General features: G+C 39.6%; 2 protein-coding genes across 4 annotated transcripts; one reads left to right on the top strand and one right to left on the bottom strand.

Annotated features, from left to right (window-relative positions):
* Window positions 1–1924: 1924 nt before the first annotated feature.
* hmgcl (3-hydroxy-3-methylglutaryl-CoA lyase) lies at window positions 1925–15871 on the top strand. Of its 3 annotated transcripts, none has more exons than XM_058398553.1 (9): window positions 1925–2191; window positions 3996–4079; window positions 4201–4308; window positions 6947–7042; window positions 7199–7347; window positions 7451–7703; window positions 8395–8520; window positions 10378–10468; window positions 15837–15871. In XM_058398553.1, the coding sequence occupies exons 1-9, from the start codon at window positions 2033–2035 to the stop codon at window positions 15854–15856; spliced, it is 1086 nt and encodes a 361-aa protein (XP_058254536.1). In that variant the 5' UTR covers window positions 1925–2032; the 3' UTR covers window positions 15857–15871. The 3 variants fall into 3 exon arrangements, with proteins under 3 accessions (XP_058254536.1, XP_058254538.1, XP_058254537.1); XM_058398555.1 differs by having other exon boundaries at window positions 1925–2274; XM_058398554.1 differs by lacking the exon at window positions 15837–15871 and having other exon boundaries at window positions 1930–2191; window positions 10378–12342.
* Window positions 15872–16607: 736 nt separating this feature from the next.
* gjb3 (gap junction protein beta 3) lies at window positions 16608–21788 on the bottom strand. Its single transcript, XM_058398575.1, has 2 exons — window positions 21649–21788; window positions 16608–20014 (listed from the first exon to the last, which is right to left on the bottom strand). The coding sequence occupies exon 2, from the start codon at window positions 19875–19877 to the stop codon at window positions 19026–19028; it is 852 nt and encodes a 283-aa protein (XP_058254558.1). The 5' UTR covers window positions 19878–20014; window positions 21649–21788; the 3' UTR covers window positions 16608–19025.
* Between the last annotated feature and the right edge of the window lie 1652 nt (window positions 21789–23440).

Raw genomic sequence — 23440 nt, 5'->3', positions numbered from 1 at the left:
CGTAGGTATTTTAGCAACTGAATACCTTTAGGTCAGATTATTATCCATTCATTTGCTTTAAAAGGGCATCAATGTCTCAGGAAAATGAAAAAAAGAACTGCAAGAATATCTGTGTCCAGAACAGAAGATGAAATGAAATGCTGTACATTAGCTAAATTTGAGAAGGTCTAAAAGCAGACCAGATCTGTCTCTCCATGTTTGTGGGTAGAAAGGAAACAAGTGGTGCTGCTGATGCTACATCCAGGAGAAGTAGTATTTTTCTCTTTGGAGAAAATGCTTATTGATTAATTTATGAAGCTGGGAAATAGGTTATCAACAAGCAGAGCTTGACCAGCCCAAACCCGTGTTCTACACCATGCACAATTTAATATCAATCATTTAAGCAAAAATAATCTTTCACCAAACTGGAGTCCAGCTGTTAACTGTTTATCCAGGTTCTATACAGAACATGTTCTGTTTATCCATGTTCTATTACTATAAAGGAATCAAGTAAGGAACAAAACACTGTTGTGCTTTTACATGAAGAAAACCCAGTGGTAAAGTGATGCAATGAATTCTGGATTAACACCCAGATGTTGATTATTTTCCCATTACAGCACATCCTTAGGTGCTTAACACAGTCATTTCCTTTTACATCTTCATTTTTAATCAATTAGAGACCATTAACTGGTACAGCTTATAAAGATTTAATCAGCGTAGTATAAAGACATGATTAATTTCAAGGTGATAACAATCCTGTTGCTGATTTGTTCATCAGAATTACACCAATCAGCCATAACACTGAGCACTGAGAGGTGACGTGAATAAGACTGATGATCTCCTCGTCATGGCACCTGTTAGTGGGTGGGATATATTAGGCAGCAAGTCAACATTTTGTCCTCAAAGTTGATGTTAGAAGCAGGAAAGATGGACAAGCGTAAGGATTTGAGCGAGTTTGACCAAGGGCCAAATTGTGATGGTGGCTAGACCACTGGATCAGAGCATCTCCAAAACTGCAGCTCTTGTGGGGTGTTCCTGGTCTGCAGTGGTCAGTATCTATCAAAAGTGGTCCAAGGAAGGAACAGTGGTGAACCGGTGACAGGGTCATGGATGGTCAAGGCTCATTGATGCATGTGGGGAGCGAAGACTGGACTGTGTGATCCGATCCAACAGACGAGCTACTGTTGCTCAAATTGCTGAAGAAATTAATGCTGGTTCTGAGAGAAAGGTGTCAGAATACACAGTGTAGGACGGGTCAGGGCTGTTCTGGTAGCAAAAGGACGACCAACACAATATTAGGCAGGTGGTCATAATGTTATGGCTGGTCAGTGTATACATGTATAATATTGTTGACCATGTGCAAAACAAGTTCATTTCAGTTATGACTTGCATTACAACAGTTATAAGCGGTCATTCCCTCACCAGCGTCTTTTTCCTTTTTCCTAGATTTTTGTTTTTATTTAGCTACAAGAGCAGTAGTGAGATGCCAGAGGTGTTCAGTGGGGTTGAGTCAGAGTCAGGGCTTTGTGCAGGACACTCTTCCACCTTCATCAACCTCATCCTCCACACCATGTCTTCATGGAGCTCAGGGGCTTTGTATACAGGGACATTATCAAGCTGGGACAAGTTCAGACTTCTTTGTTGCAGTGAAGGGAAATTGTAACGCTAGAACATACAGAAAGATTCTGTACAAATGTCTGCTTCTAACTTGCACCAAATCACAAGTATGATGGTCAGGGGTGCACATACTTTTGTTCTCCTTACAGAAAAAAAGGACTTTTGTTCTCCTTACAGAAAACCGCAAGAGTGATTAGAGGTTTATTTTTAGGTTCCGATTATGTGGAGAGTCCGGCTTTCAGCTCCCTGAGAATGACCTGTTACTATGGAAACGCTAGCCTATTAGAACCACCGCCAGAGCTGCTGTTATAGAGCGGTCATAACGGAGAATAAAACACTCGATTATAAGCACTTTATTGATGATGTTACGGAATTTGTACACAGAAATCTGAATGTGAATTAGACGTGTATGAGAGATGGTGATCCGCAGCAGTAGATGGCGGTGTGGGTGTTGTTACTCCGTGTAGATACACAGCAGGGACACTCGGGGTGTTGTGGAGGAAGGAACATGGCGGCGGTGATGATGAGGATTGTACAGGCTTCATTCCGGCCCGGTTCGGGGCGTTACTCTTTCTCTGCGGCTTGGGCCAAATCAGTGAGTTATATCTCAGTGAGCGCACTTTATCTCACTTCTGGAGCTGTAACACGCTTTTCATGATCGACTGCTTGGATTTGGAGGTAAAAAAAAATTATACCGTAATACCAGTTTCAACAGGTAGAGTGGTCTGTCCTTTCAGTTTTAGGGGGGAGGGACGGGGGGAGTTACGTCACACAAATCCGGAAGTGAATTAATTCTCAGTCAAGTGTGTGTGTTTTATTATTTTACAGCTTTATTCTAAACGTTTATGCCTTGGCGACTACTTGAGGATTATATATAAGGTCTGGCTATGTTAACGCTAACATATTCTACATTGTAAGATATTTAAACGCGTTAGAATCATTAATGAAAACTACCCAAAACCGCCCACTTCCTAGAACCTAGCTATTTTGTTAACTAGCAAGTTCTCTTATTTTTACCAACCACATAGCCCCTTAAGTGACATTATACTCATTTACAAGCATTCAATAATTAAATAATAATTTAATTAGCCAGTGACGCCCCCTCTGAGTCGTCTCTTTTACACAAATACTGAGAGTCGACTCGCGCATGTGAGTCGGTTCATTCGGTTCATTGCTTTTTTTTAAAGAGGTAAAATAGGGGGAAAAATCTTTAAAATGAAGTACACACAAAAGAGAACATTAATGCATTAAGCAGAAATGTTTAATGCATTTGCTAATGCACTTTTTTAAAAGCCTTTTATTAGTCGTAATAGTCATTATTAAAAAATTATAAAATACAATGCAAAGCACTGTCGTGTTGGTATATTAAAAAAGGTACTTCAAGATTTCATCAAACAGTCTTAAATAGACAAAAAACTGTTATTGGTCATAATATTTTTCAAGTTTTGTTTTGCTGTTGTTTTTAAATGGCACTGAGACGTTTTGGGAGCCGAATTATTTGAGCCGAGTCAAATAATTGACTCACTGAAATTCCCAACGCGACAGCTTTTGTTATTTGTCCGGATGGCCTGTGCTATGCGATTCGTTCAAATTAAACTTTTTGCTGTTAATTCTCAGAAAGAACACTCAGGAGTTTACCGCCATCTACCGGAATCCCGGGTTTATTTCTCATGATATTTGGGTGATGAATCCAAGCTTCGGTTCTTAGTCTAGCCCTAACAACCCATGACCTGAGCATCAGAGTGTTGCATGTTCAGCTCCTGTGACCACAAACTGGTCCTCTCTCACACACACACACCAAACAACAAAACTTTGTTTCTATGGTCCAGGATTCAGCTATGTCAAACGATAGATGGATTACATTATTTCAGTACGTTATACAATTTCAGGATCCACAGACAAGTTATTTTAAAAATGAACCAAAACATGCCTCATAGCTTTGCAATATTATTTTCTATTATTTTGAATCTAGAGTCTAGACAAGAGAAAAAACATAAAAGTCTGGCCTGTAGCTAGACAGACTATAGCCCTATTTGAACCAGGTTTTTTTTTTTATTCCTTTCTGAATCAGTCAAATCAGTATTTTTTTTTGTGTGATCATAATGACTATAGCTGGCCTCTGGGAAAATTACTTACCAGACACTACGTCTGGAAGTCTGATCCTGTCTGAACGGTTCTTTAACTAGGTGCTGTGACCTCGTTATGAATCTGAACCAAAAATGCGTGTTTGTGCTGTCACGTCACACACAAACACACTCGTGTTCGGACAAACCAGCGGAGAGATAGACTGCGCTTCCAGCTGACTAACAAGCAACACACAACATGATGAATAAATGTCCTGTTTTTCTACTGTTACATAGCTGATGGATGTGTTTAAATCTGTGTGTTTTTTCCCCCAGGTTAGTTTGTGTGCTAATAGGCCTCTTCCGGAAAGAGTGAAGATCGTGGAAGTTGGACCCAGAGATGGTCTTCAGAACGAGAAGGTGACGGCAGCTTCCTGTTTATCCATAACCTCACATTTCTGCGACCATCAAAGCATTTATTTTCTAGATTTTAATTAATTCTACCACTGTATATCGTAATGTAATAAATTGTGTGTGGTAGACCATCGTTCCTGCTGAGGTGAAGATCCAGCTGATTGACATGCTCTCAGAGGCGGGACTTCCTGTCATTGAGGCCACAAGTTTTGTCTCGCCTAAATGGGTCCCACAGGTAAGCTTCTCACTTCCTGCTGTTAAATATTTATACACATATAGAGTGCAAGTCAGAAATACACGTTTGCACAATTGTATGGGGCGATGGTAGCTCAAGTGGTTAAGGCTCTGGGTCGTTAACCGGAAGATCGGGGTTGAAGCACCAGCACCGCCAAGCTCCCACTGTTGGGCCCTTGAGCAAGGCCCCCAAACCCACCCTGCTCCAGGGGTGCTGTATCATGGCTGACCCTGAGCTCTGACCCCAAAACCTCCAAGGATGGGATATGCGAAGAAAGAATCGAGAAACAAGAGAGAACATAACACATGGAGCCAATATAAAGTACAAGCATATGGCTCAAGGCGGTATTTATGCTCTCAGATAGTAAACCCAATGTAAATGTGTCACTAGATTAAAACAATTGCTGTAACAAATAGGTGTCCAATCTTATCCACAAAGGGCCGCTGTGGGTGCAGGTTTTCATTCCTACTATGCAGAAGCCACACCTGAGTCTACTGAAAGCTGAGATCAGTTGATTAAACAGGTGGGAATCAGGTGTGGCTCCTGTTTAATTGGAATGAAAACCTGCACCCACACTGGATAAGGCTGCTGTAACAGGAATGTTATCATGCATTTAATTCCACTTTTACCTCAGCAGTTTGCCAATGAGTGCAGTTTGTATTAATTAACGTACAGAACATCATCCTTTCTATCAGTTTATAGTAGAATTTAATGTTGTGGAAAGCCCAGGCATCAAGTTCATGTTATCACCTATGTCATAGCAGCTGTAAACAGTCATTCCCTCACCATCCTCTCTTTATTTCCCCTTTTGAAAGTTAATAAGATGTAAAAGGCAGCCTGTCATGTTGCACAGAAACCGCAACGTGTCTTCTGTCTGTTACTAAACATTAACACTGGAGACTCCTTCCCAAAATCCTACGCAAACATCTCCCAACAAAAAAACATGGCCATATCAGCAGTTCCACACATTTCAGTCCACACGTTTTTATCCATTTATTGTCCCTATGAATGAGCCATTGCTGTAGAAATGCTCACGTATTCGAACTAGCTCATAGAAAATGAAGCGATGCCTTCTGACCAATCAGAGCTAAGAATTCAGCAGAGTCATATGGTTTCAACAACAGATCAGATGGACATGTCGGAGTGTTGCAAAGCATTTCCTTAATCTGGGGGAAAAGGACATCTGCATACCCCTTTGGTACAGTTTAACTAGAGTGCATTACAAAAGTAAATATTTTTCAGAAACAGTTATAAACCTGTTGGATTTGTTCAGTCATGCCGCCCACACCTGCTTGACCAGAGCTAAAACAAGCATAGCTACCTGACAGAAAGTCATTCACACAGACACAGCACACAAGTGATGGCATTGTCACACACACAGTGCCTATACTCAAAGCTATGTATAAAGACAAGTCTCATCCCTATATGCAAATACAGGCACGGCGACCATGATGAAATTCTTGTGATTCTTTTTACTAAACATGTTTTTTAAAAACACAAAACGTTAACCTGTCTCAGAAGGACTGTCACACTTGCACAACATGTCTTTTTTTTTTGGACATACATTTTGCTCTTCAGTAACTAACAGTTGTTGAAACTAACATTTTTAGCATGGGATTAGCAAAAGCACAAAATGTTGTAAACTAGCATCCTAGCTAGACGCATAAAGATATTTACGACTTTAGTATTCAACAGTATCGTGTTACTTCCGCCCTGCACTACGAGACTTCCTCCCTTACTATGGCTTGTAGTGCACTTCCGTATCCTCCTAGCAGTGCGCCTGAACAGCCTGTATCCGAGCATCACTCACTTAACCATGTATATTCGTATAAACGATTTCTATTTCTAGTTAATACGTGTAATAATGCTTATAATTCTAAATCTAAATTCTAAATCTAAACATCTAAATCTGTTTTACTAAAGAAAACAATTCTTATTCAGAACTGATTTTTATTGTATTTTTTGTATCTGTTATTAGTTACCATTAGCGTATATATCCACTCACTGGAACACTATACTAATACTGGGAAAGGGCCTCCCCTTTGCCCTCAAAACATTTTCTTCCTGGCATGGATTCCACAAAATGTTGAAAAATATTCCTTTGAGATTTTGGTCAATGATTGCATCAGTCTTTTGTAACACGGCCCATTATCATACTGCAAGTAGCCATTAGATGATGAGGATGGGGATTGTGGGCATGAAAGTTTGCACATGGTCGGCAGCATTACTCCTGTGTGTGATTTGTGATCCTGTATCTTGGGTGGATTTGGAAAGAAGCGGTGGTGATATTCAGAACGTTGTTTAATTATTTCAGGTACAGTCAACTGTCCTGAACAGATCCTGCTGTAGTAATAAGGTTATGGATATATGGAAAATTATAGAGAGCCATGTACTATGGGAGAGCTGGTAGCCAAGAAAATATGATTGAACAAACATGGAAATACTTTCATATAGATATGTTTCTGGTTACCCCAGTACTCCTGAGGATCAGTTTGGACAAGCATGACAAAATATGGACCGTGTTTAGCCACTGACTGACTGCCATAACTCACATCTTTTCTTTTCTCAGCATTAACAGGTTATAAGCAGAAATATCACAGGTATTAACACAGCCCTGTCACTCTGGCCTTTTTTGCAGATGGCTGATCAGGAGGAAGTGATGCGAGGCATCAGCAGGAAGCCTGGGGTGAATTATCCAGTGTTGACTCCTAACCTGAAGGGCTACAGAGCTGCAGTAAGTAGCGGCAAAATCCGAAAACACAAATGGTGTTAATAGTGAATAAACCCTTAATTAGGATACTTAAAAAAGCACAATATTTTGTTCTAGATCAGTATTTATGACTAGACAACCAGCATTTAAATAAAAACTCTCTCTCTTTTCCTCCCGTAGGTGAAAGCCGGAGCAAAGGAGGTAGCGATATTCGGCGCCGCCTCTGAGCTCTTCAGTAAGAAGAACATTAACTGCTCGGTGGAGGAGAGTCTGCAACGCTTCGAGGAAGTGACGTCGGCAGCCAAACAGGAAGGAGTCCCTGTACGAGGGTGAGACTGATACTCCGCCTCTAGCGATACCACAGCAGTGATGTTGATCAGATCTGACCTGCTAGACCAAACACTAACCACTACCCCTATTCTGTCTCTCCAGATATGTATCCTGTGTCCTTGGATGTCCTTATGAAGGCAAAGTCTCGCCACTGAAAGTAGCCGATGTTGCGAAGCGCCTCTACGCAATGGGCTGCTACGAAATCTCCCTGGGCGACACAATTGGAGTGGGTACGCCGGGCGGCATGTCCAAGATGCTGGAAGCAGTGATGAAGGAGGTGCCGGTCGACGCCCTGGCTGTTCACTGCCACGATACATACGGGCAGGCGCTCGCTAACATCCTGGTCGCTCTGCAGGTCAGTCGCTCAACATACTGTAAAAGCTGATCAGTGAGCACACTCTTCATCACCACTGTAGAGTTTAAAGCTTCACACAAAGCAGCTTTTGAGAGAATATTTCGTCAGAAATCACTACTTTTTATAATGCACATGTTAAAAATGCGCTGTTTTTCGAGACACGTCTTCAGTTTTTTTCTGAAAGACACAAGATCAGATCATATTATAGCTAGGGCTGGGGAAGCTAACGCGTTATTATCATGTTAACTCATTAATTCACTAACGCCGACAGTTATTTTATCGCGCGTTAACGCAGTTTTTATAATTTTCTAAATAATTTAAAAAGTCTGCTGGTAACTGGCTCCGAATACACATACAGACAAACGACGGGTGACGGGAGGGGTGGGATCTCGTTTCGTATTGGCTTGGGATAAACGTTATGATGTGTCTGAAACAATGAGAGCATCTTGGATGAGCGTAAGACAGGAAGCGGAAAAGAAGTAGAATCGGCGGTTAACAAAAACGGAAAGCAGGCAGGCGCAGAGAGAGAGAGAGAGAGCGTGTGCGTTAACTCGTGTTAACTCATGACAATCATGTGATTAATCGCGATTACATATTTTAATCGATTGACAGCCCTAATTATAGCATTTTTTTAAAAAATTCCCTCTACGCTCAGCTTTGTCCTCATGTGATTTCTTTTCCGATCGTGCAGAACGGCATTAGCGTGGTGGATTCCTCGGTGTCGGGATTGGGTGGCTGCCCCTACGCTCAGGGGGCTTCCGGGAATGTGGCTACAGAGGACGTGGTGTACATGCTGCACGGACTCGGCATCCAGACAGTAAGCGTACACACTGCTAATGAAATATATCATATATTATATTATATTATATTATATTAATCCACTCATTCTAATGCATTATCGTTACTATAGTGTACACAGGGATGATGTGTGTGACCGTTGATATGGCAGATTTTTCTGTATATATGGAAGGAGTCTCCAGTGCAAGTTTGCATATTTTTTTCTAACACGATAACCTGTTTTATTTTGTTTTTTGTTTTTTTTTATTAATAATTACTTTTTTGTGGATTTATTGTTTATTATTTCACTCCAACTAAGTAATAAATCAGGACGTGTATTAATAGAAATTCTAAGCATCGCTCGGTGTCTTAAGGCACCAAAAGTGTCTTCTAGCCAATGAGGAGAAGGAGAAGCAGGATGGACTGTGTTGTTGTGGTGATTTATGTTCACTCCTTTCTGTTTCTCACGGTCTGATGGAAGACAGACCAGGACAGAGGAGGTTATGCGCCGCGGTTTCTCAGTAACATGACCACCTGGGGATTTTCTTTGTGTCTTATTAAATACAAGAGAGAAACAAAAGAAAGGCTGGTGAGGGAACGATGGTACATGAGAACAGGAAATTACTGTTTTGTCTTCGCTTCACAATCTGCAATGTAACTCTAAATGGATAAAGAAATTGTTACTGTTTTTTTTTATTTTTTATAACAGTACAGATTTATTTAAAATGTATTTTAGTTCAGCACGTACTGAAAGCTCAGCATGAAACACCTTTTGCACATTTCAGCTGGAGATGCAGAGTACTTCATGAAGATGTGTTTTAGGTTTTAACGGTTAGAATAGGAAGGATTTTAGCCCTATTTGGACCGCATTGGTTTCTCTGGAATGAGGATCGTGGTGGAAATAGTTTAAACTCGGAGTAAATGAGCCTGAAAGGGTTTGTGTGTTTTTTTTCCAGATGTAAAAGAGATGAGATTACACTCACTCACTCACTCACTCGTGCTCTCACTCTCTCTCTCTCTCTCTCTCTTTCTCTCTCTCTCCCACACACATACACACACTCGGGCGGGCATGCACACACACTCTCTTGGGCACGCACACACATTCTTGGACACGCACACACACGAGATTGAGATTACCAATCCAAATGATCCTAAATAAAACTGAATAAAATAAGTATTTATACTGGAAATCACAGATTCCTGAACCGGACCTGAACGTTGTAGTGTTTTGAATGTAAATTAGCTTTGTGCGCTCTAACACGCAGCTAATTAACGTTCCTGCCTGAGAGTGCGCGCGCCAGAGAGTGCGCGCGCCAGAGAGTGCGCGCGCCAGAGAGTGCGCGCGCCAGAGAGTGCGCGCGCCAGAGAGTGCGCGCGCCAGAGAGACACTCTCGCATGCACACACACACACACACACACACACTCATGCATGAGTGTGTGTGTGTGTGTGTGCATGCGAGAGTGTATGTGCACACATGCAAAAGTGTGTGTATGTGTGTGCATGCGAGAGTGTATGTGCACACATGCAAAAGTGTGTGTGTGCGCACAAGTGTGTGGGTGTGAGTGAGAGAGTGAGTGCGTGTGTGTGTGAGAGAGAGAGAGCACGAGTGAGTGATTTTGTGTGTGAGAGAGAGAGCGCGAGTGTTAGAGTAAGAAGAACACTAAAATATAGCACACAGAGGGATCTCCAGGATCAGGGTCATGAACGTGTTGTGCAGAACACATGCTAATTTTAGCTCAGAGTATTTATATGGGGTAAACTTTTATCTTCTGCACTCGTTATATTTAACTCGGCTGTGTTCATCTGAGGAAATGAATTCCGCTGGGTTTTACATTTCCAGTGAAATGCAGTGTTACTGTGAGTCACCTCATCGTTTGTGTTTAATCTGTGTTACAGGGAGTCGACCTGCAGAAGCTGATGGACGCTGGATCCTTTATCTGCCGTTCTCTCAACAGACCAACCAGTTCCAAAGTTGCTCAAGCTACATGTAAACTGTGACCTCAATCCGTTTGTGTGTGTGTGTGTTTTCTGTTTGGACTGACATGCCTCCAGCCTAATCTAATAATTGCTGTACCAGAGGTGTGTCCTTCATCCTGACACTGTTGACTTTAACTCTCATCAGTTGTTCTCTCCGAACCAGCCATTTCCTGCAGGAGAACAGGAAGTACCAGTATCCCCACAGAGCCTAATGAACGGATGCACGATATTGTGTAGGCTTTAACCCACGCCACACTCACTGTTTCCAGCTGATACACACTTTCCATTTGCTCCCATAATTGAAGGAAGCTGAGGAAATCAGTGTTTTTCAGAAGACACTCACGCTGAAGGATTTCTCATGTATCGGTCTGTAATCATATACACACACACACACACACACACACATTACAGTGTTTATTAGGGAAGCATGTACAGAGACTGCTTCTCATCTGGTTGCCTCGGATTTGACAACCGTGTGTGTGTGAGAGAGAGTGTAGTGCTGGCTGGCAGCGAGCAACAGTCTGTTATAAATATACAGAAGCTAGTGTATAAACTGTCTAGTGTCTTAGACTCCAGGAAGCAGCTCCACTACTTCTCAACAGCTCAATATTCTCATTTTCATCCTATAACGAACCTAAAATCATACAAGTGCATTATTTCCTGATAACGCTCTAACACGAACACCGATAACTCACACGCTTTTATCTTTTCCGTCAAGGTTTTTCGGTTCATCGGAACTGCTGATCCACAGTCCGGTCCTGTTTCGAGCCCTAATATGGTCCTGCAAAACAGCTGCATCCTTTCCAGAAGCCCTCAAGGCGCTCGGCTCTCACATTAATATCGCTCGGTATTGCCGAGATACGATTGAAACAAAAACATGAAGAATTACGAGTACGCAATCTGCCAAAGGAAATCCGAGTAGCTAATGAAAAAAATCCTTCGTCCATGGCGCTGATGTATTCTCGATTCTGATTGGTCAGACGCTGCTGATTGATTTTCTCACAGGTTCATATGTGCAGCTTAGTGGTGAAGGTGTTGGGGATGTGGCAGCATAGGGGAAATGTATGGGGGATGTGGCAGCTTAGTGGTGAAGGTGTTGGACTACTGATCGGAAGGTTGTGGATTCAAATCCCAGCATAAAAAAATGAGAAGTCGCTCTGGATAAGGTCAGGCCAGAAATGTGAATGTAATGTAAATGTACACAGGTGTTTTCAGGTAACACGTCTATCAGTAATCACAGGAAATGGTTGCTCGTTCTTTTTGAAAGAGTCTCCAGTGTCACAGGTAAAGCATTAATTAGCATTAAATTTGAATAAAAAGTACAGATCATTTAAAAAGTACAGATCATTCTTTAATACTGGTAAAATTGTAATCATCGGCAAACCGCTGTGGTACGAGGGAGCGATAAAATACTTTAGGAACCATTGGAAAATAATAAGCTTCATATCTGGAGCCACACATTTCCTGTTTTCTTTACTTCACTATTTAGTAGCTATTAAATCAGGAATGCGGTGAGGAATTCTAAGCCCCTGTGGAACGAGAAAGGCCTTTGCTAGGTTTTCGTCTCTGTAGCAACGTTTCTTGAAGCAAGCGGTCAACTAAAGAGACGCAGCAGGATGGACTTTTTTGCTTAATTTATGTTTTATAACCACATGAATGTGGTTCTGGTGTCCTGATGTGAGATGGAGGTTTTATACTGCTGATGTAACGTCTGGAGAACGTTGATTAAAGTCCTTTAAGTGTACAGACCTTTAGTATACATTTGATTGAATGATCAATATACTTGAATTATTATTATTTTTTTAATTTAACTTCACTCATCTACATTCTTTATTGTCTGACTTGATTTAATGCTGAAATAAACGGTGGTTATGTAATAAGTAACTAAGTCTGTGTGCTTGATGATAATTAGCAGGTGCTTGATGATTAAAAGGCAGGTGATTAACGAAGCAGGAAGAAAATCAGCCTGTTTACATAACATCAGCTTTAAAAGGAATTTTATCTATTTCCTGCATTTTTCCCGAACAAGATTCTTTTGAGACTTTTATTTATTTTATTTTTTTTGCTTCCCCCTTTAAACAAAGGTTATTGTAGTGAAGGAACGCTAAAATAAACCTGAAATACAAGACATTGTGTAACATCCATTTGCCCATGAACTAAATGAACATAATCATCCAAATTATTTTTAGCATATAATTGAGTCTGGAGTCCATCTCAGCTCCACGTCTCAGTTTAGAGCTTTTACGCTTTTCTGGTGACGAGCTTCAGGATCTTGAAAGCTATGATCCGATTTCTTGTCAGTCTTGTCACACAATCGGTTTCTTAGAATCTCGTCCATAGGTTTTCATGAAGGTCAGTTGAAGGTTTGAAGCTGGAGCCTTGTCAGATAATATTGGTGTGAAATGAAAACATGACAACTTACCCGCTGAGAAAGTAAATCATTTTTAAACTAACAGAAATGACGGAATGTTCATCAGGAGGTCTGTACGAGACGCTGAACAAGTCCACCAAGAGGAAGGATGCGATGTAAGTAGAGCTGTGTTAGCTCTCACAATTATATAAATGAATTTAGTTTATAAATCCCTTACTTACAAACCAATTAAAAGGCGCAATGTGACACCGTTACTCGGCTAATATGTACAAGGTTAAGATCTCTGCGCCTGGTTTCAGGTAAATCCACTGTTTCTCCGAAATCACAGTTCAGTAATGATCAGATCTTTCCCTGGTCAGGATCACAGTGGATCCAGAGCTTATCCCAGGAGCACTGGGCATGAGGTGGGAACACTCAGACGCAGGAAGACACAAGGAGACGTTCTGGAAGATTTATTTTCACTTTACCGCTATGAAAATGCTAAGCTATCAAGACAATTTAAGCAAAACGATAAACTTTACAGAGAAAGCTAGCTAAATAATAACACTAGCTACATAATAAAACTCTGAATAATAACTAGCTAAATAATAACACTAGCTACATTATAACACTAGCTAAATAATAATAATTTAATAATAATAATAAAGCTAGCTACATAATAACAGTAGCTAAATAACAATAGCTAAATAATAAAGCTAGCTACATAGTAAAAGTAGCTAGATAATTTATACCTAAATAATAAAGCTAGCTACATAATAACAGTAGCTAAATAATAATGCTGTTTCCTTGTACTGTACCAGCTGTATAGGGTTCAAATCGCAATAAAAGCTTCTTGACCTGACTAAATAATTAGCATCACGTGCTCCAAACTCCTAACAAGGTGCTTTCTTCCTCCTTTTTTCCACTTTTTCGTTTTCTCTTGCTTTTCTTCTAGACAGGAACGTTTTTGAAAAGAGTGACCATTCAAAATAAAATCTACATGCTAGCTAGAGAAATGAGATGTAATGTGAGCTAAATTAAAATGCAAGCTACATAACACTAGCTAAATAATAATGCTAGCTACATAATAAAGCAAGCTAAATAATAAAGCTAGCTACATAATAACTCTAGCTTTCTATTTTCTAGATAGGTAAGTTTTTGACAGATGTGACCAAAAAAATTAAATCAGTGCTAGTTTAACATGCTAGCTAGAGAAATGAGATGATGAGGTTAAGAGGAGGTTTTCACTGGTCTCTCTCTCTCTCTCTCTCTCTCTCTCTCTCTCATAAAGCTAGCTACATAATAATACTAGCTAAATAATAAAGCTAGCTATATTGTAATGCTAGTTACATAACAACATTAACATAATAGCTAAATAATGTGAGCTAAATAATAACACTTACCTGTCTATCTGTCGTCTAGACAGGTAAGTTTTAGAAAAGTGCGAAAATTAAAAGTAAAATCAGCACTAGTTCTGCGTGCTAGTTTGAGGAGGTTAAGAGGAGGTTTTCATGGACTTATTAGCTTTCATCTCTCTCTCTCTCCCTCCCTCATTCACACTCATTCACAATTTATTTTATCCATTCAAAAAAAAAAAACTATTAGCATGTTCACTACTATCAGGAAGAATTTTAAGAAATCCGCCTACTGTTTCTATAAGTAGAATTCTAGTTAAACATTAAAACAATCTCAGTTCTTATGTAACACACATTTTACTGTTATTACTCTAGCTCATCGTTCTAGCCTAATCTTAAATACATGCATTTTTATGTGTACACACCCTCCCATTACCTTGCCGCACAGGTTATGGCTGACTGCTAGCAATGAAGTTCTTCTGCTTTAGATGGAGCTAAGATTCAGAATTTTTTTTTTTTTTTTTAACTGGGGAAATGGTAGCTCAGTGCTTAAGGTGTTGAACTACTGATTTTGGAAGGTTGTGAGGTCAAATCCCAGGACCACCAAGCTGCCATTTCTTGGCCTAACTGCTCAGTTGTATAAAAATGAGATAACTGTAAGTAGTTCTGGATAAAGGTGTGTGTCAAATGTGTAAATTTAAATGGATGGTCCATCCTCATCAACTTACCTGGAGAACTCTTCATCTTCAATGAAAGCATAGAAGAAGCCTTTATCACCACCACTGTTATATTACAGCACTGTAATCTTCACATATACCAGCTGTTAGAGTTGTGGTCCAAGCAGCTACTGTATGATATAGCATATACCCTGGAGCAGAGAGGGTTAATTGCCCAACAGTGGCAGCTTGGCAGTGCTGGGACTTGAACCCTGACCTTCCAATCTCCAACCCAATTGAGCCCCATTTGTGTTGTTCAACACTTCTACAGCTCAATTCAGGGTGAGGTCTTGCTCCATCCTAGCCCAGCATTCCACCTTATTGCTTCACTTTTTCTGCTTTGTCACTCTATCCTGTTCGTCTTGATTCTGTCTTTAGTTTTCAGTCTCGTACCACATTTTAGACGTGTCTCTACTACACGAACGCTACATGGGATTGTCGTCTTGCTGACTCATTTCCGGCTGAGACCAGTCTGCACGAACACGCAACTCACAAGCGTCATCACCTTAACGTTTCTATTACTTACCAGGACCTTTATCTTGTAGATGAGTAAAGGGTAAACGGGTCAGTCTGAACACAGAAAAGGAACAATAACGAGGAACTACTGTAGACCATATTTAGAGACAGCTTCCCAAATGTCAAAAGGAAGTAACACTGAATGATGTTTCTAACTTATAAAGGAACAAACAGTGTTCAGAAATCAGACAATAATCTTATTGTGTTGGAAATTAATTATGAAATCTGGGATTTGGTCATATATTGCATATGGAAACAATGCATTTCATTCTATCTATCTATCTATCTATCTATCTATCTATCTATCTATCTATCTATCTATCTATCTATCTATCTACCTACCTACCTACCTACCTACCTACCTACCTACCTATCTACACTATATTGCCAAAGGTTTTCGGACACCCCTCCAAATCACTGAATTCAGGTGTTGTTTTTCAGGGGTTGGGGTTATCCCCTAAAGACATGGATGAATGAGTTTGGTGTGGAGGAACTTGACTGGCCTGCACAGAGTCCTGACCTCAACCTCATAGAACACCTTTGGGATGAATTAGAGTGGAGACTATGAGCCAGGCCTTCACGTCCAACATCAGTGCCTGACCTCACAAATGCACTTCTAGAGGAATGGTCAAAAATTCCCATAAACACACTCCTAAACTTTGTGGAAAGCCTTCCAGGAAGAGTTGAAGCTGTTATAGCACAAGGATGTAATATAGCACATGGTCAGTTATCATTTTTGTGTGTGTGTTTACAGAAGTTTACATTGTACTGACATTAATTGTTGCAGTGCATTCTGCACAAATTGAAATTTGCTTACTAAATCCTTATAATCTGTATAATGGCACCAGACATTTTCCCCCAAGAACACACCTTCATGCTAAAGTATAAGACATCAGCTGCACCTACTATTCATACAGCATACAAATCTTTTCCAAATGTCTGCTGGTGTTGTTTTTGTTGTCACTTCCTTTTCTCTGTGAAAGTTTTTCCTGCCGTTAAGGGCACCGCGTTCCTTTCTGAAAATTCCCGTAAGCTTGTTTCTTAATTTGACTGTAATCAGATCTTATATTTGGCACAGAGTTGTAACGATCTTTCTGGCTTTGTAATGTTAATGAATTACTGTATTTCCTTTTTGTTAATTCAAAGTATGTGATTTTGTTTCACATTAAAACCTGATTCAGATTTAAAACTTTTGCAGGTCTGACGTTATAGTTAATAAACGACTGGATGGTACGGTATAAACACGTCCTGGTGTGTTTTATTTCCCTTATATATTCATTTCCCTTTTTTTTTTTTTTTCATTTTTCCCCTCCCCTTTCTCTGTTTTTCTTCTTTTGTAAAGCTGCTTTGAGACAATGTTCATTGTAAAAGGCGCTATACAAAATAAATTGAATTGAATTGAATTATGCCACAGCCGTTACTATTACTGTCATAATTGAAATGTATTCAAAAAATGACATGATGTACGTTTTATCCATTTCAGGTTATATTAAATGTTGTGGAATGTCCATGAAACACGTTAGCTCTTGTTCTGAATTAAATTATAGCAGTCAGCCTTTTTTTTTTATTTTATTTTAAAATAGTTACTTACCTGCTTACACTTTAAAAAATTTCCATTATTAATTCACCAAGGACATGTATCTTTATATAACATTTATACTTTATTTATATGAATATAAAAAATGTTTAAAAACAGCTCTCGATGTGGCCACAGCTCGACACGTGAAGCAGCATTTTGTTTCAATTAAAAGTGTTGTTAAATGTGGAAACACTTTTTCTCTTTCAGGCTCAATTTGCTTGAGTAAACTCTCACATTCCACGTCACTCAGGCTTGACTCGACACGGCACTGACTCACCGACTCCGAGTCTCGATGATGAGCAAACAAGCCGCTTGAATAAACCTAACACTGGAGAAGAAGCATGAATCTGTTCGTTCTTAGCGAGTATCAGTGTACTTTCACATTAGTGTTTTTTTTTCCAGGATTGTTTTCTTCTTTACTTTGGATGATCGGAAACCTCCTTTAACCCATGGCAGGTCTGTGCATGTCTGGAATGTTCTAAAGCCCTCAAGTGCTCTGATGTAAAGCTGGATTTATATGACACTCTTTCAGAGAGAGAGAAAAAGAAAGAGAGACACACCCTGTTCTCAAATACCACGTTTTGTGCCATGAACAGCTCAAAAAATCCTAATCCTAACCTTTTCATCCTACAATATTGTTTCTTTTAATTACTGTAACTTTAGCTATGTAACTTTTAGTTTATTCCCCTTGTTTGGTATTTTTTAGTGTTCTTTACTGTGTCTTGTTGTTTTAATATAAAGCATTTTAAGCTACATTTTTAAATAATTAGTGCTCTATAAATAGTCATTTTTATTATTATTATTATTATTATTATTATTATTATTATTATTACATATTTGTTTCATTGCTCTGTCTCCCGCTCTGTCTCAGTGTCTCTCGCTGTTTGTCTCTAGAATGTTCTGTGGTTATTCATTATCTCTGAAGTGTTTTGGTTTAGTTTTCTTTCTTTCCCCATGTATACCAGCACCACTCCCTGCTAATTTGAGGGTAGGAATATTTGGATTGTACAAAAATATTCCATAAAAATTCTTAGAATTGCTCATTGTAAAAAAAAAAGGACGACCTGGCAGTGGTTGAAATAACGACGAAAACGACAAAACATTCTCCTGAGCTGAAGAACAATTTCTCAGCATTTCTGTGCTGCGGCTGTGGAAGTTCTTGTCCTTTCAGCCGTGGCTTTTCATCTGATGAACAATACGGCTAATTCTGTACTTGCCAGCCATTACGTACGCTCTTTATCACTTCCTCGAAGAGCTTAGCTCAGAAAGTGTAGTAGTTAACTTATTTTTGAAGAAACTGAATGAAAATGAAAGAAAGAGACAAATAAAGTGGGTAAAAAATGGCAAAAAGAGACATTCAATATCCAATGAGAAAAGAGAAATAAAACAGTAGGCAGGTGTTCACAGCTGCTCTGGAGATCCTAAATAGAGAACAAAGAAGTGCTTGTACAACAGTAATTCAAAGAACCAGACAAAAGAATAATAAAAAAAACAAGCTGCAGTTGGAGAAGCTTTGAACCAACTCGGTGAGATCTCCATGTTTGCTTTGTTATGGCTGTCTCCTAGCCAGTGGGGTTCAAGATACTTGTTCAAATCTGGCTAAAGCGCAATCCCGAGTTGTTTAGTCCATGTTCATCATTTCCGTTACACTAGAGAAATCATTCGCCACACGCTTTTCATCTGAATTTTAAAAGTAAATCCAAAGTCTTAGACGTCTGCAACGATTTAATCTGAGCTGTGGATCTTCTCATAAAGTGCTTCCTGAGATTATTCTGTCAAATCTTTGCTGCTCTTTAAGTGCACAGGATGAGGGACAGCAAGGAAAAGAAGTGTGAGAGTTGAAGATCTGTGGCAAATCTCAATCTTCTTTCCAAAGTCCTGCATTTACCTTTCGTCTCGCATATAAGAACAAGTTCATCTCAAGGTAGTGGACTGTTAGAGGGAGTTCACTGCAAATGCTCCAAACGTTTGTAGACCACAAGTGAGAGCTCAGATTTCATCTTGTTCTGGAAACGCTTGCTCTTTTCTTTTTAGAAAAGTGGATCTCACTGTTAGGCAAAGCTAAGATTTGGAGCTGAAGCCCTCATGAAAACACTCGTCTTGTAATCTACAGGTGGGACCCCCAGCTTGGACTTGGTCTTGTACTGTGGTTTGTGGTCCAGGTCTTGCATAGGCAGCGTGCAGTTGCTATCCGCGTCCCGAGACGGAGGCTTGTACAGAGGCATGGCTTGTGCATGATGACTCCTGTGGCGCTTGGCACAGCTGGAGATGCGCTTGGCTAGGAGATATAAGATCTCGCAGATGTTCAGAACAATGCAGATGGCTGAGGCACCCACCATGAAGTAGGTGAACATCTTCTTTTCAGTGGGCCGGCCGATGTAACAGTCCACAACGTTGGGGCATGGGAAGATCTGGCACTTGACCACTCGTGGCAGCTGAAAGCTATGGTAGATGTGGTGGAGGATGTAGAGAAAGGCCACCTCAATGCCAGTCTTGACAAAAAGACTGATCAGGTAGGTCCACCAGAGGCCTCCATGCTTCTTGCCTGTATCGTCGTAGAGCTTGGCATCGGCGCCATGTTTGGCGCGGTATTTGCGTTCCCGTTCCTCCCGATACGTGACATGCATGACCACAAGGAGTGACGGGCACGTGACGAAGATGAGCTGCAGCGCCCACAGCCGGATGTGTGAGATGGGGAAGAAGTGGTCATAGCAGACGTTGGGGCATCCAGGCTGCTTAATGTTACAGTCGAAGTCCTTCTGCTCATCACCCCACACTCGCTCAGCCGCCACCACGTACACCAGGACACGAAACACGAAAACCACCGATAGCCAGACGCGGCCGAACGCCGTGGAGTACTTGTTCACCCCGCTGAGCAGGGCCTGGAATGTCTTCCAGTCCATAGCTCTGACTTCTCAATCCGCTAATCCCTCCTCAAATTCCTTTTTGTCCTCTTTTTCTTTTTCTTTACACCACTTGATCTCTGTCTCTCTGTACCACTTCCTACTGTCTCTTTTGTCCAATTAGGTCTCAATGTACTCTAGGGGGAAAAAAAAGAAAAGGTAGAGTTAAGGTAAAAATCTTACCACAATTTCCTTAAACAAACAAAAATAATAATAAAAAAAAAACACACACAACATAATTCCTACTGTAAAATTAGCTGGCTACTAGCTATATGGTAACCTACCCATTGTTATCCCTGCAAGCTAATCACACTCAAGTATTCAGTTAGCAGACAAAGATGAAGCATATTACAAAACACTCAGCTGGAATAAATGAAATTGTTTGCTTAAAGTTAATCCAGTCTTCTGTATTGCTAAATTATATGCCTCAGTGTTTACCTCAGGTCTAAAATATGCTGCTAATCAGTTTAATACAGCTTGCAAATCTGATTCACTTCAATGGGAGCGCTGAGATTTAAACCAAAGGCAAGAAGTAAACCAATTTCTGAATTTTCAGTTAAACAGCCATACTTTTTAGGAAAAAAATGTCATAGAAATGATCAGATCATGGTTACAAATATATATATATATATATATATATGATCAGAGCAAGTTACTAATACATATGAATGATCAGGGCAACTTATTAATACATATGAATAATCAGGGCCTGTTATAAATACATATGAATGATCAGGGCAGATTATAAAGGCATATAAATGATCAGGGCAGGTTATAAATATAAAAATAAACAATCAGGGGAGGCCATAAATGCATATAAATGGTCAGGGCAGGTTATAAATGCACATTTAATGATCAGGGCAGGTTATAAATACATGTAAATGATCAGGGCAGGTTATAAATGCACATAAGCACACGTTTCACACATAAGCTTGCGTTTTTAAGCAAGCGCAGAAGTTTGTCTCGTTATTGTTGTCAAACCAGCTGAACAAAATCTAGAGCTCTAACGCTCTAACACCGACTGCACAGTAACTGACCAAATCTCCAGATTGACACACAGTCTAACCTTTAGGAAAAGGTTTTATTTAAACAGAATAACACCCTATGGCACAGTCTGAGCAATACGTTCTTAAGAAAATCCACATCCCTTCACGTGCAAAACGTCAGCTGGTGTCATTACCAGTCCAAAACCTGACCTAACAGTAATAACAGTCCAAAACCTGACCTAACAGTAATAACAGTCCAAAAGTTAAATCAACACGAGCTTTTGTTTTAGCAAGTAAACTTAAACTTTATGCAGACTTATTACAAACTTATATAACTGTTCATAGTCTAGATTTTATCTGGTGTGTATACTCTTTTTGTACAGAAGTTTGATTTGCTTTTTTAGAGTAAAGAGCTGTATTCATATCGAATAGCTTTATAAATATTTGTTTTTACGCATCAGAGATATAAAATACATAAACATTTAGTAAATCATTTGTGTTAATACAGTGGCTAGTGTCGGAGTAAAAATAAATAAATAAATAAATAAATAAATATATTTTAAAAATCTGGAGTTTTTCTGTTTTGTTTTGTTGTGTAATTACGTTTATTCTGATATTGTTTACATCATTAGGTTAAATCACACCCATCGATGTATTGACAAGCAAGCTTTATTAAACATCTGTTATTTTTCATAATTTGCTCTCGTCTCTACTCCTCTTCCCGGATTACTTTACATAAAGTTTCACAACACATGAAATAAAACCGTATCTAAAACTCTACTTACTTCAGATTAATCCCAGTCTTGAAATGAAAGGAACTGGTTTCACTCCCTGATCGCTTTTATTGTCTTATCCATACCAAAATGTTCGGACCTCATACGACATGAAGCTTGGAAAAGTTGGTCTACAGCATCTTGTGAGGGTGGAGTAAAAAAAAAAAAAAAAAAAACTATTTGGAAATTTTGGGTTGCCAGATTCCAGGTTGCCAAAACCTCCCGTATGAACGTGTAAAAAAAGCTACCTAATTAGATATGTTATGTCACAGTAATACTTTAAGATATTAATGAAAATTTATTTAAATTTCTATAGAAAAAAAGTCTGTTATATCCATGGTTGCCAAGTTGGAGAGAGTTTTTTCATCTCTAGTGTATAATGATATATAGAGTATTATGCATATGTACTAATGGTGGTTGCCAGATTGGAGAAATTAAATTAAAGCACACCTTTAAAATTTTCACTATCGTTTTATTAAATAAACCTAAATGCACTGGATGTGGGAATCAGAATTGGACCATAAGGCAACAGAAGAATTGGTCTGATGAATCACTTTTTTGTGCGTGTTTGTTGCTTTCCTGGGATAGAGACAGCGCCAGGATATTATGGGAAGAAGGTGAGCTGATGGAGGCAATGTGATGCTCTGGAAAATGTTCTACTGGGAAACTTTGAGTCCTGCACTCACCTGGATGTTACTTTAACACATATCACCTACCTAAACACCACTGCAGACTGAGTACACTCCTCAGAAATGTGTCCTCTTTCAGCAGGATGATGCTCCCTAGCTTGAAAGACAAATTCCCCAAAAATCGCAAAAGCATGACTGTTCATTTCACAAGAAGGTAGAATGAGCAATAATGAAATGAATTAATTAAATAAAAACACAAGAGGGTGTGCAGGTATAGGAAAATTATCAGTGGTGATAATCAGGGTGGTTTGATTACACAGAATTACAACCCGGAAGTGGATTATTTTCCTATTACAGCAACCTATTTATTTCTTCTTCAGTCAGTAATCATAATTGCCTCAGCGAAAGATTCTTATTTATTTAAGAATAACGTGTTATACTATTGCATTTATTATCACTTCTGTGGAGCTATATTTAGCTGTTGTTACCATTATATAGTAGCTCCAAATAGTCTTTCCCTCATCAGCCTCCCTTTCTTTAATCAGTTAATAAGACATAATATCTCAGCTTGTTACAGAAAAAACAGAAAGTGTAAACTCTTCAGTCCTGTAAATGTCAAAAAACTTAAAATCACAGCTTTACATCTGACTGGAGACTCTCCTCACCTTGGTTGTGGTTTGTACGTTATGCAGATACACTATATTACCAAAAGTTTTGGGACACCCCTCCAAATCACTGAATTCAGGTGTTGTATTTCAGGGGGTTGGGCTCGGCCCCAGAGTTCCAGTGAAAGGAACTCTTAATGCTTCAGCTTCATACCAAGACATTTTGGACAATTTCATGCTCCCAACTTTGTGGAAACAGTTTGGGGATGATCCCTTCCTGTTCCAACATGAATGCACACCAGTGACCAAAGCAAGGTCCATAAAGACATGGATGAGTGAGTTTGGTGTGGAGGAACTTGACTGGCCCACACAGACAAAATTCCCATAAACACCCTATAACACCCATAAATACCCTAAACCTTGTGGAAAGCCTTCCCAGAAGAGTTGAAGCTGTTATAGCTGCAAAGGGCGGGACAACTCCATATTACGTTCATGTGCATGTAAAGGCAGATGTCCCAAAACTTTTGACAAGTAGTGTATCTGAGCTGTTACTATGGAAACAATAACTTT

The sequence above is a fragment of the Hemibagrus wyckioides genome, linkage group LG09, assembly GCF_019097595.1.
Source record: "Hemibagrus wyckioides isolate EC202008001 linkage group LG09, SWU_Hwy_1.0, whole genome shotgun sequence".
Classification (NCBI taxonomy): Eukaryota; Metazoa; Chordata; class Actinopteri; order Siluriformes; family Bagridae; genus Hemibagrus; species Hemibagrus wyckioides.
Note: the sequence above shows the minus strand (reverse complement) of the source record. Positions and strands in the feature narration are given on the sequence as shown.

What these genes read in the sequence shown, in the direction of transcription:
- hmgcl (XM_058398553.1), top strand. Translation starts at nt 2,033, where the DNA reads ATGGCGGTGTGGGTGTTGTTACTCCGTGTAGATACACAGCAGGGACAC. An exon ending in CTGCGGCTTGGGCCAAATCA is followed by an intron (nt 2,192 to 3,995) that starts GTGAGTTATATC and finishes TTTTTCCCCCAG; the next exon opens with GTTAGTTTGTGTGCTAATAG. An exon ending in CAAAGTTGCTCAAGCTACAT is followed by an intron (nt 10,469 to 15,836) that starts GTAAACTGTGAC and finishes GTTGTTTTTCAG; the next exon opens with GGGTTGGGGTTATCCCCTAA.
- gjb3 (XM_058398575.1), bottom strand. Translation starts at nt 19,877, where the DNA reads ATGGACTGGAAGACATTCCAGGCCCTGCTCAGCGGGGTGAACAAGTAC.